This window comes from Zosterops lateralis (assembly GCF_965231275.1).
Source record: "Zosterops lateralis genome assembly, chromosome: W".
Lineage (NCBI taxonomy): Eukaryota > Metazoa > Chordata > Aves > Passeriformes > Zosteropidae > Zosterops > Zosterops lateralis.
The window spans coordinates 30,767,378-30,783,192 of NC_139801.1; the positions used below are offsets into that span (position 1 = coordinate 30,767,378).

Below are 15,815 nucleotides of genomic sequence, written 5' to 3' on the forward strand. Positions count from 1 at the left end.
ATGGCGCGTCCACGAGCTCCTGTGCCGCGTCCCCGGGCGCGCCCAGACCGCCGCCCCGCTCCAAGAAAGGGGAACCCACGCCCGCCACGTTCTGTCCCCACCTCACAGCCCTGGTGCTGCCCACCACCGAAACCTCCAAGACGCCATATTGAATTGCGAAACTGCCATGAGAGCCCGCAGCGCCTGCTGCCCGAAGGCGACCCTGTACATGCAAATCAAAAGTCCGAGGTGCATCTTGGGACTCTTTTAACACCAGAAACCCCTTATAAAAATAAAACTAAGTAAAATTAAAACACACAGGAACCAATGCTGGGCCGTGTAGACCCTAAAGTATCGGGGGAACTGATTTTTCCAGTTTCTGTGACTGGCTGTGACTTAAGAGTGCCAAACCAGAAGTGAGACCCCCGAAGAAAACAAAAGCAATTCAGAACTTTGGGATTACTCCCCACGAGGGACAAGTTCTCCAGCTCTGTTGAACTTCATGCAGCACAGCTGAAAAGACCCTCCTCCTCCATGGCGCACGGGCTGCCAAAAACCCCTCGAGCAACCATTATAAGAGCTGATTAATAAAGGCATTTTAAGGAGATTAATATTATCTCCGCCCATTTATTTATAACACAGAGATCTGTGCTCAGGAGGCAGGATGCCATTCTGTGTCGGGTCAATTCTGTGAACCCTAACATCAGGCAAAGACCTCTGAAACCTCAGGTGGTATTACTGTTATGGGGAATATACTGTATTAAATAATTTGTGCTGAAATAAAGTAAAAATAAAAAATAAGAAAGCAGAAGCCAATTCCGGGAAGGCTGGGTTTGCATTCAGAGATGGGTGGCTTCCGCAGAGAGAGAAAAGAAATCAACAACTAAAAAGAGAGTCAAAGCCTTGGAGATGGACCATTAACAGTGATTAAATAATCAAGGATATGCCAAATCAGATATGCCTCAACAACTGGGCGCACCCAATGTTGCCTTATCGGAAACTTCATCAATTCATCAAGCTCTGCTCGGAAATCTATTCAGGAGGAATACAGTCTCAAAAGAGGACACATGAATATATAATCTGAGCAAAAGTGGACAAAGGAACCCTGCCTGGGGGAAAATAAACAGTATAAAAACTGAACTCGGTGGCAGGATTTGTGAACGGGGGAGGACAGATGCAATAGAAGCCTGTCCATATGTTCACCCAGTCTCGATCCCAGGGTCAGGGCTGTCCTTTTATTGTGGCTTTCCAAATTTGCTGTTATGTGAAAATAAACTTTATTTTTTATTTTTCAAATCCGGCTGTCTCATTTATAACATTATCTTATTTCATGCCTTTTAGAAAGACAAGGGAATGACACCTACTTGATCAGAACCTCGTTTCTTCACTCACCAATCAAACCCTTCTCTCAACTCAAGCAGAAGTGACAGAACAATTCTTCCTTTCCCTTATCCTCTGAATATTAATGGAAACTGAAGGCTGTAGCATGAGTGTCTAGTAAGACAGGTCAAACTCCAGATGTAGATTTAAAGATCAGTCTGCTCTCTGCTTCAGCATTCCTACAGCATCATAAACTACAAAGCACCAAAATGCTGCCCTGGCCAAGACAGTATCTCTTTGCTTGTGCTGCTTGATGCACTCCTGCATTTGAACTCTCGGAAGACTCCTTCTTCTTCTGCTTGTGGTCATGCTGGAGAGACAGCATCTGTGTTTGATCTCTGGGGAGAGCTCTGTGCATCTTCCTGTTGTGCTGCACATCTTCCATCTTCCAGTGATGAACCTCAGAGACAATGATGCCTTGGAGGATAACCAAGTTGCCTGCTGGAAATAGTGACTTTTCAAAGAACAAAGTGACCACAATTCCAGCAGGGCTGACAGAATAGTCAGAACCCTGAGCAACAGGAAGAACAAAGTGGCACCAAACACTGTTTGGCTTTTTAGACAGCATGTCAGAAAATCATATTTGTTCTTTTTACTTTTACTAAAACCAGAGGTCTTTAATCAAACACTGCATGTTTCTGTTTGATTACAAATCAATTTTCAGCGGAAACATTACAAAAACATTGTGGCCAAGGTGACAGACTTGATAATGACAGTTCAGCATTAAAATTAACCTCTGCTCCATTGTTTTTCTGAACAAGAAATGGTCCTGGTTACAACATGAATGCAAAACGGGGACTGGAGATTTAAGCTTAGGTTTAGCTGATGCTGGAAGCTTTCAGGGTAAAGGTATTTTAATCAGACCATTTCAGCACAGAGAAACAACAGAGACAAAAGTGGGAGAGGCAGTGTCCCTCCTGTAGATAAGGAGAGTGACTCAGTAACATCTAAGTTAACTCAAAGGAAGACTGAATCTGAGAAGGAGAGGCAGTAAATGCATTAGTGAAGTCCCTCTTTGGTCCACGACTCAGAGTATGGGAACACCCTCAGGGAACTGAGAAAGACATCAGATACAGAAGAGGGAGCTGCAAACTACTGTCAGCGAACACCCTCTTCATATCTACTTCTTTTCTATTTTCTTCTGTCCATCCACTATGAAGTATTCATCTTCCCCAGCCCTTTTGTCTTCTTTACCCCTTTCCTTTTTCCTCTGACTGACCGTCACCTTTGGCCACCTCTGCTCACACTCCTGCTGCCTTTGTAGCTCCTGCTCTTGCCTCTGGTGCTGGAAGAAAGCCAGGGAATAACATTGCTTATTTTACTTTACTTTAGCACCCACCAATTACTGATGCCAGTGCTCATAAATCACAAGGCCCATTTCCTGCTCTGCAGTCACTAGAGGGGGACACCTGACACACCACAGAGCAAAAATGGGCAGGAACAAGCTGCCACCACTGTGACTGCCAAACCTGAAGTGAAACCTCTGCCCTTTTGGCAGCCCAGGGCAGATATTTAATTTATGAGGCATGTGAGATCTCCCTGACAGGTGGCAACTGTAAAAATGCCCCCCGCCCGCCTCCGGGGGCTTCAGCTAGCTGAGTCTTTAGGAGGCTTTGAAGGGAATTATACCAGGAACAAGATAAAAGATATCAGAAGAAGCTCCTTCCCCGGGACCTTTGTCCCAGGCGTTTATTCTTCTAGATTCCAGGGGGGAAAGAGAGAGAACAAGGAAGCGCGAGGCATTATATAGCCCCCTGCTCAGGAAAAAGATAGCTGGACCACAGCCAATGAGGTCAGGGAAGGAAGGAAGGGTCAATTTATATGGTAAGTGACTCCAGGGGGTCAGGAGAGAGAAACCATTCCCCCAGAGAATTACAACACTCCCTGAGAGATTTATTTTGCTGGAAGTTTTCTTATCTTCTGTAAGGAACCTGCATTATGCCCATGCCTGAGGCACCTGATCAGACTGATGCTGATGCTCCAACATCAGCACTTTTCTCCTAGAATAAAAATACTTCACAAACTTCTCCATTACTTTTTGCTTTTATATGAACTAGAGATTTTAGACATCTCCTTAGTGTTTCTTTAGGGGACAACCCTTGGCTGGATACGGTTACACATTAAAAGTCTTTATAGGCTTGTATACAGCCTGGATATGTCTGGATGCTAGCTTGTTAGCAGTCACACAATGCCAGGAGTATTATTTCATGACCACAAAAAGCAGAAAATACTTTTATCAGGTCACGCCTTGGAAAATATCAGGATGACTTAGTGCAGCTGCTGCAAAATGTTTTTGGACTGCGAAGGGAAGATTTCAGTTTCAGGCCATGGACATCCACTTACATTCCAATTTAGTAAAAAGATGCAAAAAAAATGAACTACCAACACAATCCACTTCATATCTTCAGCATTCCTGGGAACCATCCCTACAGTCCTTGGAAATCACAGTAAAATGTCATTGTTTTCAATGTATTGTTGGATTGTGCTCTGAATATTTCTCAAGCTTTCTCCTATTTGAACTAAGGAAAATTCCCTCATTAAGGCTGGGCCAGAAAGTCATATTTAAACCTGAATCTGTCTTCAGATTTCCAGTTTGCAGAGACTGCTGCATTAGGATCAAGAGACAGGGTTGCTATCCTGAGTAAACTGGAAATACCAGAAATCCAGACAAACAAACCAAAACAGTAATTTCCCATACGGTACTCAGTAGCACACAGAGTACTTTTCAGCTCTTTACAAAGGGAGAGGAGTCGTATCCTCTGTAACTATGATGTTTTGCACTCCTGTCTTTGGACTCTGTTCCAGCATCAGTTGAATCCTCAATGGTGATTTTGTGAAGCAATACATGAATTATATAGATAACTGCTTTCCTGTGTGAAAGCTATTTCTATTATTTTCTCTCTCCATGAGATTTTTTCCTAGTCTGATTTTCTTTTCTTTCCTGTGTCACTGAGTATTTCACTGTGACTGCCTTATATCAGAATACCAAGTCAGCATCTGCCTACTACAGTGATACCAGTGCACAAAGGTTGGCTGGCAATTTTGCAAAATAAAGATAATTTATTGAAATAAATTGAACTCTCACATTTTGTATAACTATTGTATCTTGCTATTGTGCAGCCATCTGCCTCGCTAGAGGTTTTTCCCTTCCCTCCCATCTTCTGCAAATTTATTTCTTCATTCAAAGTAAGAACACTTTGAAATACTTTGCAAGGAACAGTAGCTATATGTTGCTAGGTAATCAGATTCCAATGGGGTTTATGAATACCATAATGAATTTCAGCCCAACATCTGTCTGCTCTCTGAAACAGATGCAATTATGGAAAAAAATAGCTGCTGCCTCTTCACAGGCAGATCTCTCAGTAAAAAAAAAACCAAAACATAAAGAAAACTGACAATGCACAGTTTAATCGCTACCACGTTAATTTTATCAGTCAAAATATCCCATGGCAGACAGTCTTTTTCTGAAAGCAAGAAAAGTTATGGTAATTCTGGCAGACAAGCAGGGGGGTTTTGACTTTAGAAAATCCTGCAGGCATGGCTTTGCCAACCAAATACTAACTCTGGATGACTCAGACCATGGTTCTCTTTTATCCAAACCACTGAAGTTTGGTGGTTAGCTAAAAAGGAGTTGGTATCTGAATCACCCTTGGCTGGGAGGAATTGTCAGATTAAAGTCTTGGGCATGGGTTTTTGGAGGCAGGGTGTTGGTTTGGTTTCTGTTCCCTTCTTTCCTAAAGGAAAGAAAATAAAGATCAACAACTTTAAATGTGGGGACACCTTTCTTACTAAAAAAAAATAAAATAAATAAAATTAACTTTATCCTATCTTTTTAACCTTCTCAGTGTCATGTGTCAATCTGGGCAGATTCTCAGTAAATTAAACAGATTTTTTCAGTCCTGTTGCAAGCCTAACCTGTGCCTCACAAAATTACACAATTTTAACCTTGCCTTAGCTACAAAAAAAGCCCAACTCATGGCTCATTCCCTCTTACACATCTGCATTTCCCAGGCCCTCTGCTTTTCCTTTTCTTAGAGGAGGAAAAAAAAGGCAAAAGAGGAACTGTAATTTATAAACCTCCATCCAGCCCTCTGGAACAAAACCCACCCTCTGTGACCTATTAAACATCTTTGGGGAAGTCGCCTCTATTCTTGCTCCAACTTCCATTTAGTTCCAAGCTGCTTTTCATCTCAGTATTTTGCCAACTCTGGCCATTTCAAACACACTTGGGTGCCCCAGTGCAGTGCCTGAGTCTTTTAAATTCTCCTTTTTTCCTCAAGGGAAATGTATCCTGTATTTGGAAGGCTGCCTAATTAGTGTGTATGTGTCTTGTGGATGGGGAAGACAAAAGGAAGCTCATTTAGGCATTGAGCAACAGTGCCCTCTTCCAACATTAACTGATAAAAATGAAATTTAAAATGTTTATCCTATAATGTAACAGTGAAAAGCCACCTCCGTGGCACCTTCCTCCCAGACCACCTTAAAAACAAAAAGAACCCGTTCCCTTCAAAGACGCCCGGCACCGCGCCCCCCCCACCCTAACGACGGGGCGAGGGAGCCGCAGCGGAGCCGCCCGCCTCAACGCGGCTCCAGCCGCAAAGCAGTCGGCCGTCTGGCACGGGGAAATCCCGACCCCCGCGGCCGCCGCCGCCGGAGCGGAAAAGAGAGGAGCTGGCCGCTTCCCCCCCAGGCTCAGCACAAAGAGTTCCAGCCGCGGAGCGCCCGCCCCGACGCGGCTCCAGCCGCGGAGCGGCCCGCCCGTGGTCAGCCGCCGCCGGAGCGAGAAAGAGAGAGGAGCTGGCCGCCCGCAGCCGCGGGGAAGAGCAGCCCCAGCCCCCAGCCATTCCCCCCCCGTGCCGGAGCCGAGAAGAAAAGCCCCGTCCGCCCGCAGCCGCCATGCTGCCCGCCCCGGGCCGAACCGCCGCTCCGTTCCAAAAGAAAAAAATCCACGCCCGCCACGTTCCACCCCCCACCTCACAAGAAACCGGCCCAAAACCCCCGCAAACGGTGCCGCCGCTGTGAGGCAGCGTGAGACCGAAATGCCATGGCTGCGGCAGAACTGCCACGCGGCCACAAGAGCTTCCAACTGCCCGCCCCGGCTAATCCCGCATGCAAATAAAGGACTCCAAGTGCATCTCGGGATGAAGTTTAACACCAAAAAACCCCTCACAAAATAAAAACCAAGCAAAATTGAAACGCACAGAAACCATTTCTAAGCCGTGTAGACCCTGAAAGATCAAAAGAGCTAATTTTTCCGGTTTTGCTTGCTAGCTGTAAGTTAAAAAGACCAAACCAGAGATGAGACCACAGGAGAAAACAAAGAACTGTCAGGACTCTGGGGTTGCTCCCAGCGAGGGTCAGTCCTCCAACTCTGTTGAATTGCCTGCAGCAGAGCTGAAAAGGACCCTCCTCCTTCACGGCGACCACGGGCAGCCAAAAACCCCTCGAGCAAATATTGAAAGAGCTGATGATTAAAGGCGTTTATGGAGATTAATATTTTCTCTGCCCATTTTTATTCATAACATTAACTAATGAATAAGTGTGTGTATTTTCCTGTAGATCCATGCCAGTCCTATCTGAACATTCTCTATCTTTGTATATTAATAATCTGCATATAACTTCCAGCCAAGTTTCACCTGTGCCCGTAACACCAGGCTCAGCCTGGAAAGAGGCAGCATAGCTCCTGTGGGGTTCTGTCAGCTTGTCTCTGCACTTCACAGCATTTTGGGCAGAGCATTGAGTAGGTGCACTCACCTTGATGCTGCTGCTGCACAGTGCAGCTGTCAGCTGAGATTGCAAACATTTTAAAAATTAAATCTGACAAGTTGTTTAGCGGTTTGGGAAGAATGGGAAGGCTCTGTACATCTGCCAGTCATTCACTGATATTTAGTCATGGAAGTTTTGTGGGAAAGAAATGTGTTTGCACAGGTCTGAGACTGGATGTATTCACTGCTTTTATTGATAACTTGGAAGCAACTGCTAAATAAACCCATTGAAACAATATTGACCTGAACAGCAGCTCGTGCCAGGTTATGTACAAGCCCAGCCTGTACCCAGTGGGGTGAAGGGCTGTGGCACAGACCCTCCTTCCATTGCCTGGACACTGCCCAGAGCCCCAAACTATGTCAAATCTGTGGGAACACCTCTGTGCAATACTGTAAGATAAGGGCTGATGGGATCAGCTGCATAAGCAAGGAAAGACAAGGGAAGGGACTTTCCCTTAACACTGCTTTGCTGAGGCAGCAGCTCCAGCATCTTTCTAGTAATGCACAGAGCAGAAATGAAGACTTGGATTCAGTGAAAGGAGAGGGTACAAAAATTAATACTGAGGACAAAATGGTTTAATGTGCTCACTTGGAACTGCTAAAGCTCTAACCTTATTAAAAAGAGAAGTGACATTTTTATTTCCTCCTAAGGAGAAAATAGTGGCATTTTAATCACATGAGACGTGAGAGCCAGTAGCTGAAGTGTTGCAGTGTGCATTTTGGGTTTTCCAAAGTTCTGTATGTTTTTGTTATTAAATTTCTGTAATGGTTCATCCCTACCACACCCCTTTCCCAAATCCCTGTATTTCCCCCTTACAATAGCCTCTCCTAGTTCATTGTAATTCTTCCCTGATAAGACCCATTGCTACACCCTAAGGCTTGAGTGCTCTGGCAAAAGCTGGTGACTCAGCCAGGCTTCAGGTTTCCCCACTCCCCTTTTCGCCCCAAAATAGCCATGCCAATGCCCCCTGTTCCTAAGTCACTCCCCATTCATTCCTAAAGGTAATGCCTCCTGTACTTAAGGGCGTGTAAGCCCCAGAATCTGCACTTGCACCTGGGCTTTGGGCCTGAATAAAACCTTCCTGATCCCCAAGTGTGAGTCCGCTCCTTCTTCCAGCCGTCTACCACGTCTCTGTCTGGGATTTGGACCCACAAATATAACTCGTTTATATGGTTATCTGAAGAGCAGGCTGGCCAGGGAACAGCTCTGAAGTAACCATACTGAAGCAGAAAACAAACAATAAACCCCCCCAAAACTAAAAAAAAAAAACAAAAAAACCCAAAAAAACTTAAACGAAGTAGAAACAAAAGCATCGCATGTTCACAGACCTCCTGGTTTCCATTTCTCATGGGTCTCTCACTATCTGGTTACTAGGGTGTGAAAGAGTGCTCAGACCTCCCCAAATTAGAGCTGCTTTCAGCAGCCTCTCAGACAACTTCACTAGTTCAAAGTTACTGGGGAGCCAGATGTCCTGGCCACAGCAGCTTCTGTGCCACCCAGGAAACCTGTCCCCTCTGGAGGGCTGATGGCTGCTGTGGAGGAGCCAAGTCACAGCCAGGCCCTGAACTACCACCCTATAGCACATTTGGGCTTCTCCTCCCAGCAGGGGGATTTGGGAATTTAAACCAGCTTCCCTTTTCACAGCAGCTTAAGTTCTTAAAGGAGTTTAGCTCCATAAGCCAATTAAACATCTTAAAGTCCTTGAGCTCTCCTACTTTCCCCAAGCAGTTCTCATGTTTACATGGCTTTACAGGCTGAAAGCTGATTTCATTTAGCCAGGACCTGAGCATTTTATGAGGTCACAGGCCAAGCAATCCCAGGCAGAGTCGGCAAGTCTGGAATCCTCTACAGACCAGCCTCAGAGGGCTGTACTCGGTGGCCTTGATCCTGAGAGCAAATTCTTGCAGGTTTGGAAAAGGCCAACTCCACCTTTATTCCTTTGCTTTCCAGAAGTCCCAGCTGTAGGTTATAAAGTAATGGATATCCCATGCACTCATAAACTTTACACATTGAGAATGGGAGTAAAGCAGTTTATTATCCTCATTTACACATCCACTGTGGAAGTGTAGGCAGGCATAACTGGTGTCATCCGCTCAGGTCCCATCCCAGTGCCTTATCTCTCCTTCCTGTCTTTTTTCCTTTGGATTAGTTAACACTAAAAGTAGGAGAACAGTAATACAGTCATTTGATATTTGAATATGAAAGCTTAGAACCAACTCTCTGAAGTACTGTTCTATACTTTTTTTCTTAGGGTTTCTTTCTGTTTGTTTCTAAATGGACGAATCAGCAACATCTTGAAAACCAGAAAACCACAACATAAAATTTTATGAGAAGCTATCACCAGCCCCCTTTGTTTCCTGTAAGACATATCCTGCATAGCTAGATATATTTATATATAAAGTATATAGTTTTATATTTTATATATATATGTTTAAAAAATCATTGTATATCTCCTAAATGCTCTTCTTAAGTCAGTTAATAACCATATGTCATTATGTTGTCAGAATGGTTGTAACTCCTTCAAAGAAAAAACAACATGCTGCAGTAACAATGTGATTCTGTAAACAGCTGTGGATTAACATTCAGTGACCATTAAATCTTCTCTGTGATTAAAAATCCCCACCAGCTGCCCAATCTGCTTTTGTCAGTGAACTTGCTGTCATTTTATAGCAATAAATATACAGTTTGCCCACGTACTTGAGGTCAGTCATGGTTATGCCTGGAAAGGCACATTTACATGACTGTTATGTGAAGGGCAAACCCGTAGCTCTGGAGCTGCTCAAGGTCACTGTTAAAAATGGGCGGAGATAGTATTTTTCTCCTTAAAATGCCTTTATTGATCAGCTCTCAAAAGGGTGGCTCGAGGGATGGTCAGCCCTTCCTAGTTCACCTTGAGGAGGGTCTGTTCAGCTTCGCAGTCTTAGGTCACTGCAGAGCCGGGAGCCCCGCCCTTGCAGGGGTGCTAGGAGTTCACTTTTTGTCGGGCTGTTCCAGGGGTATTCCTCCCCTCGGGCACTTTTTAAGTTACAGCGAGTTACAAAAAACTGCTTATCAACACTTTAGGGTATAGCCAGTTCAGTACTGTCTTTTGTGGGTTCAGATTTTACATTGGTTTGTTTTGGCGGGGGACCTTTGGTTCTAAAAGTGTCCCAGTTTACACTGGGGTTTTTCTAATTTACATATTAGTGGGCCACATGCGGTGGCATGGGGGTCACTAGCACGGGGTCGCCAGCACGGGGTTGCCGCAGCAGAGGTGGCTGCCTCGTGGAGACGGGGAGTTGTGTGTGCTGCGCCACCCCGGCGGTGCTGTGGAGGAGCGGGCCGGCTCACGGCTTGTGGCCCCAGCAGCGGCCGGGGTCTCATGGCGGTGGGGGGTGTGCGCCGTGGAGGAGTGGCGGGCTAGCTTGCGGCCCCAGCGGTGGGCCCACTCAGGCGTCAGTGGGGGGGGCTGTTGGCTTTTAGCGACCAAATAGGCCCGCCTGCTTTTTCAGGGGGACCACGGAGGTGGCTCCCCACTGCCACATTACAGGAACTTACAATTACAAATTATTTAAAATATCAATACACTTATTATACAACAATTAAGGGCTCTAACACTTTAGACTTTTAACGTATACTCAGGAGTTTGTAAAATTTTATTCTTTTCAGTTACCACCTCTGTTTCTTCTAAACCAGTGACAAATCATCCCAGAAAGCTCTGTCTGTTCAGCACCCAGATAGTGCCCTCTCCATCAGGTTCACCCAAGAAGGATGTGACACTGTGGTGCAGCCCCTGGACCCTGAAGCAGATGTGAGGGTGCCAGAATGGGCTTTCCAAGATGAGCCCTGTCCCAGTAAAGCACTTAGTGTAATTCATTACCTGAACCCAACTCATCAATGCCTTTGTGCAACTTGGTGACCTGCAGCTGTCACTTGCAATTTGCAACACACTGTTGTGCTGCAGTAAACAGGAGTGATGCCCTCCACCATGGTTCATCACACTTCCTCCAGAGCTTTCCACCCCCCAGTTTCAGGGCACCTTGGCTGTGACTTGGTGGGTTTTGGGTGGTTTTAGCTACCTCAGCACTGCTCCCCTTGGCCCTGGCTGTGCTGAGCTACTTTGGGACACAGTGGGGGTTGTCTCCCCATCCTGGCTGTCCTGTGGACTTCTGTCTCAGTTTGAAAGAAAGGTGTCTGCCAGGGAAAGCCAGAACCTCCCTTGGAATGGAGAATGTTGTTAGGAAAATTAATCCACAAATGCCAGAGGTTTATGTCCAAAAAGGAGACAGAGGAGTCCTTTTACTTTATTTGAGTAAAGGGAGAGGCCATGGGGCATTTCCCCTGGATGCTCTCAAATTTTGGAGGATGCAGCCCCCTATTTTATCCTAATTCCCTGGCCGCATTTCCCTCTCTCCCCACTGGCTGAGGTACTTGAGTTACAGACTTCCTGGAGTGCCTAATAACTAAAATTCCCCTTTAATGTACAACCTCCCTTTTAAATTTTAATTCTTATGGAATTTATGGGTTTTCCCATTGTTTCTTTCATCTTTCAATATCCAATTTCATTTATCAGCAAACCTGCAGTTTGTTTGTAAAGGCAAATATGATCTTTTCCATTCATCAAACAGTGGAATCCTTCACATTGTTTCTTTTATCTCTCAGTGCTAGTTTTACCTACCAGCAGATCCACTGCTTGTTTGTAAAGACAAGTCTGTAATTCCTCTCAATGTAAACCCCTTCCCTCTGAATTACTATAATTTTGAAATCAAGGGGGTCTCAGTGTGAAATGTGGAGTTGTGTTTCGTGTCAGGTAAAAAAGGTGGCCTGTGTAGTTGTTGTGAGATGTGTAGAACAAGGCCATGGGACAGTTATAAAAATGAGTTTTAATAAACAAATGGAAAAAGCATGGAAAGAGGCTTTTTGGACAAATATTTTGCATGCTTATAAATGAATAATGTGAGTTTTAAAGTTTTCGCAATATAAGTTTTAAGTTTTTGGGGGTTTTTTTAGGCCTTTAGCATGTAGGATAGAAGAATGCAGAAGTATTATTATTTGCTTTGAAACAAAATTATTATAAGCTTTGGGCTGCTTTGTAATAAGACGTTTTGAACTATAGCTTTAGAATATATAAAAGAAAGAAGTGAGCTTATCCTAAGCTAAAAAAAATAAAAAATTGAGGATCCGGGAAAAGAAAACTAGACTCCATCATCACAGATGCATGATCCTGGTAAAGGAAGCTAAACATCACCCTCACTGATTTATTATCCTGGAAAGGAAAACTGGATCTCACCATCACAGATGTAAGGAAGCTAGACATCACCATCACTGATTTATGGCCCTGGAAAGAGAAGCTGGGCCTCACCATCACTGACGCATGATTCTAGAAAGGGAAACTGGACATCACCATCACTAATTTACAACCTTGGGGTATAGAAATTTGACGTCACCAATAGGAACTGATCGCAATAGGGTATAGAAATCAGACTTCACAAACAGAAACTAGGAAGAAACCACAAAAAAACCCCAACTACTAAGAAGTGCTTATGAAGATGCTCAATAAATACCAGCAAAAATCAGCAGCCAGTGTGCACCTAGAGGGAAAACCTCCACTGTACCCGGTGCTCTGCTTTGCTCACACTTTATCATTTGAATTAATGAATTATTAAATTGATTGTTGCTTGATACATTGGCTGAGTCAAGCTCTTATTCCTTACATCAGGTAAAGGTATGGGAATAGGAATAACAGTTCTTTACTAGTATGTATAACAAGGCAAACAAAACAACAACTACAGCATTAACAACAAAACAGAACCAGGAACCTTGTGATGGCCTTCTCAGCTGAGACGGGAAGGGGTGGAGGAGAGGCTTTGCTTCACAAAACCCTGGGGCAGTCTGATCCCAGTGCCCCTGCAGGACTCTGAGAAGCACCAAGCTGGAACAGCAGGGATGAGCAGGAATCCTGGGCTGGTGGATGAGATGTATCAGAAGCTTCGCGGTGGTAGCTGGAACTAGGGGATGTCCGGGCAGGGCAGGGAGTGCGGGGCTACAGCATAGCAAAAGACTCAGGGCAGTGATGAAGAAGTGGCAGGGTAGGGACAGTGGCAGCCCAGTTCCAGCAAGGCAGGATAAGGTGAGCTCAGAATTCCTGGACACATGAACAGATGGTGGTATGTTGAGGTGGCTTGTCTCTGACTTGGCTAGCCCTGACACCTCGACAGTAAAGGGTACGGCTCGGTAGCAGGGTGAACCTCACCGACCCCTGTGAGTTCTTCTCTTGCTTGAAGGGGTGAAGCAACGACAGCAGGAAAAAGAGGAGGCTGTTCTGGGTTAACTGCTGGCTTTATTCATCAAGGTATCTGCCCCAGCAGACACCCCTCAGCAGAAGCAGCGGGGGAAAAACAAGGGAAAAAAAGGCTTGGGGAACCCCCGAATGCAACACCTTTTATTGGGGGGAGGAACTCAGGGATGGGTTTAACTGGGGACAAATCAGGGGCCAAAGGGGTATGGCTCTCTGGATAAATGACATACATTGTAACAAATTAATAACTCGGGTGGGGAGACAGCTGAAGTCTTGTCCAATCACTTGGGGTTCTTCCTGGAACTTTCCAGACTTTTGGGAGAGACCCCAAAGTGACAAACAAGACCCAGGGGCTGGATAACTTCTGACTGACATATAACTGGGGTTGGGATGAAACCAATGAGGGTGGAACATGGGTGCATGGGGCAAACCATTATAACCTATAAAAATTAACTTAATACAAGGAACAAATACATACATAAAACTGATAAAACCAAAACCACACCACTACAGATCCCTAGGACTGGACTTTGGTAGTGACAGTGAATTCTACCCGCAGAAAACAACAGCTTGACCGTCCTCCTTCCAATGCCAAGATCGAGAGCGCAGTTGCCCCCATCCCATTCCTTTACCTGCCCTCAAAACTCACGATATCTTTCCCCTCTGAGAGAAACTCCCAGAGACTAAAAGAGGTGTAGCCAGGTGCTGCACTCCTCTCCTTTGGCCACTTCTTTGTTTTGCTTAAGCACTCATAAATACTCAGTAGTTTCCTAGCAATTTATGGGAAAAAGTTCTATAAGTAAAAAAGAAACAAATCTAACCCCCAACAGCTTCCCTAGTGTGGATTACACCCATGTGCTCAGCACCTTCTCTTCTTTAATCTGTTCTGTCAAACCAGAATCCTCAACTGGCTGTGAACAGACATGCACACGCTGTGGATGCTCACACACCTCCTCTGAGCCACATGCTTTGTACCATCTCCTGCTTTGAAGCAGCAGTACCACTTCCATTCTTTTTCCTAGGTTTTTTCTCTGACCAATAAAAAAACAAACAAACAAACAAACAAAAAACCCAGAAAACTCAGTTTAACTCTGCAATACTCAAACCCTTTTGTTCTTTTTGCTGAATTTAGATCTGCCCACAGAGATCACTTGTTTTTCTTTCTTGTCCAGGCATGTCCTCCTGCTCAGGCTGATAATTTGCTTTATTTGTGTGTGGCTGTATCGGTTTGGGTTTTCCCTTGACATTTCTGTGGACACTGTAGCAAAGGTTGGTAGAGTTTATCCTCATTCTCTTTCTGCTTTTTGCTTATTTTGATTATTCTCCCATACCAATGCTGCTTCTCCACTCATATTTAATCCCCTTTATGGCCACCTCCAATTTTCCAACGCAAATGCTGGCATTAAATTGCCTGTTTTCTGTCCTAATTGCCATGTTACAACTGCTCAGAGGATAATAAAAAATTATCTATTATTTTTCTCTTTGCCTTTGTAATAAATGAAAAGCTAGACTTGCCAATGCATTAAGCAATATAGCCAATTTATTCATTTGTTTGATAAAAGACTGAGCAATTACAGTGCTGGGTGTGCGGGGGCACTGCCCCAAGCAACGCACAAATTCAGCTCTCGAGCGGTGGTCTTCTTATACCATTGTTACCCCTGCCCTTAGAGGGGCAACACGTTGCGACGTGGGTGCGAACCGTCACAGAGGACAGCAGGCAGCAGCAGGGTCAAACATGGAAGGCTCTTCATTATCTGACTCCAATTCTACTTATATACATTTTGTACAGAGGGCCGAGATTGGCCCAAGGAGGTTACAACCTCCTGACTCCATTGGTCACTATGACCATCAGTCGAATTCTCCTCTCAGAGAACAACTATGCAAAACATACAGATAAGTTCTAAGAATACAATATTGTTTACATGAAGCAGCGTGAGAAAGCTGCTGCAAAGGTTCAAACGCTTGAAAGCAAGAAAGTCAGGGGTGATATACCATTCTTGGCACTTTTCCACTAGCAGCATTTTTGGTTTTTGTTGGGGGTTAGGTTTGCTCCTTTTTTACTTTAAAGAATTTTTTCTCCATAAGTTACCAAGGAGACTAAGTGTTGGATACTTACAGGGTACTTGACCAAAAACAGAGATGGCCAAAAGCTCAGTTGGGGAGGTTTTTTCTTATCTGTTGTAACTCCAGAAGGGAGGAGGTAACTGCCTTCCCTGATAACAAGCCAGCTGTTAAAAACTGGGTGGGGTATTGTTCCTTATCTCTGCTCAGTCTTTCACTACCCCCATGCAAATATCTTCTGTTAACGCACCATTAAAGCTCACCAATGACATGACACATTTCATCATCCTATTGTGAGATGCTCTACCAGAGAGAAGAAGGCAAACCATTTCTACCGAGATAAAAAGGAGCC

At 44.7% G+C, this 15,815-nt stretch overlaps 1 protein-coding gene across 1 annotated transcript in view; it reads right to left on the reverse strand.

Annotated features, from left to right (window-relative positions):
* LOC310922247 (mitogen-activated protein kinase kinase kinase kinase 4-like) overlaps window positions 1-10,488 on the reverse strand; it is a gene marked incomplete at both ends in the record, with an annotated part of 106,171 nt that extends 95,683 nt beyond the window's left edge. The window contains 3 exon segments of the mRNA XM_083882703.1: window positions 1,565-1,751; window positions 2,484-2,644; window positions 10,456-10,488. Coding sequence (XP_083738829.1) covers window positions 1,565-1,751; window positions 2,484-2,644; window positions 10,456-10,488 — 381 coding nt within the window.
* Window positions 10,489-15,815: the final 5,327 nt, after the last annotated feature.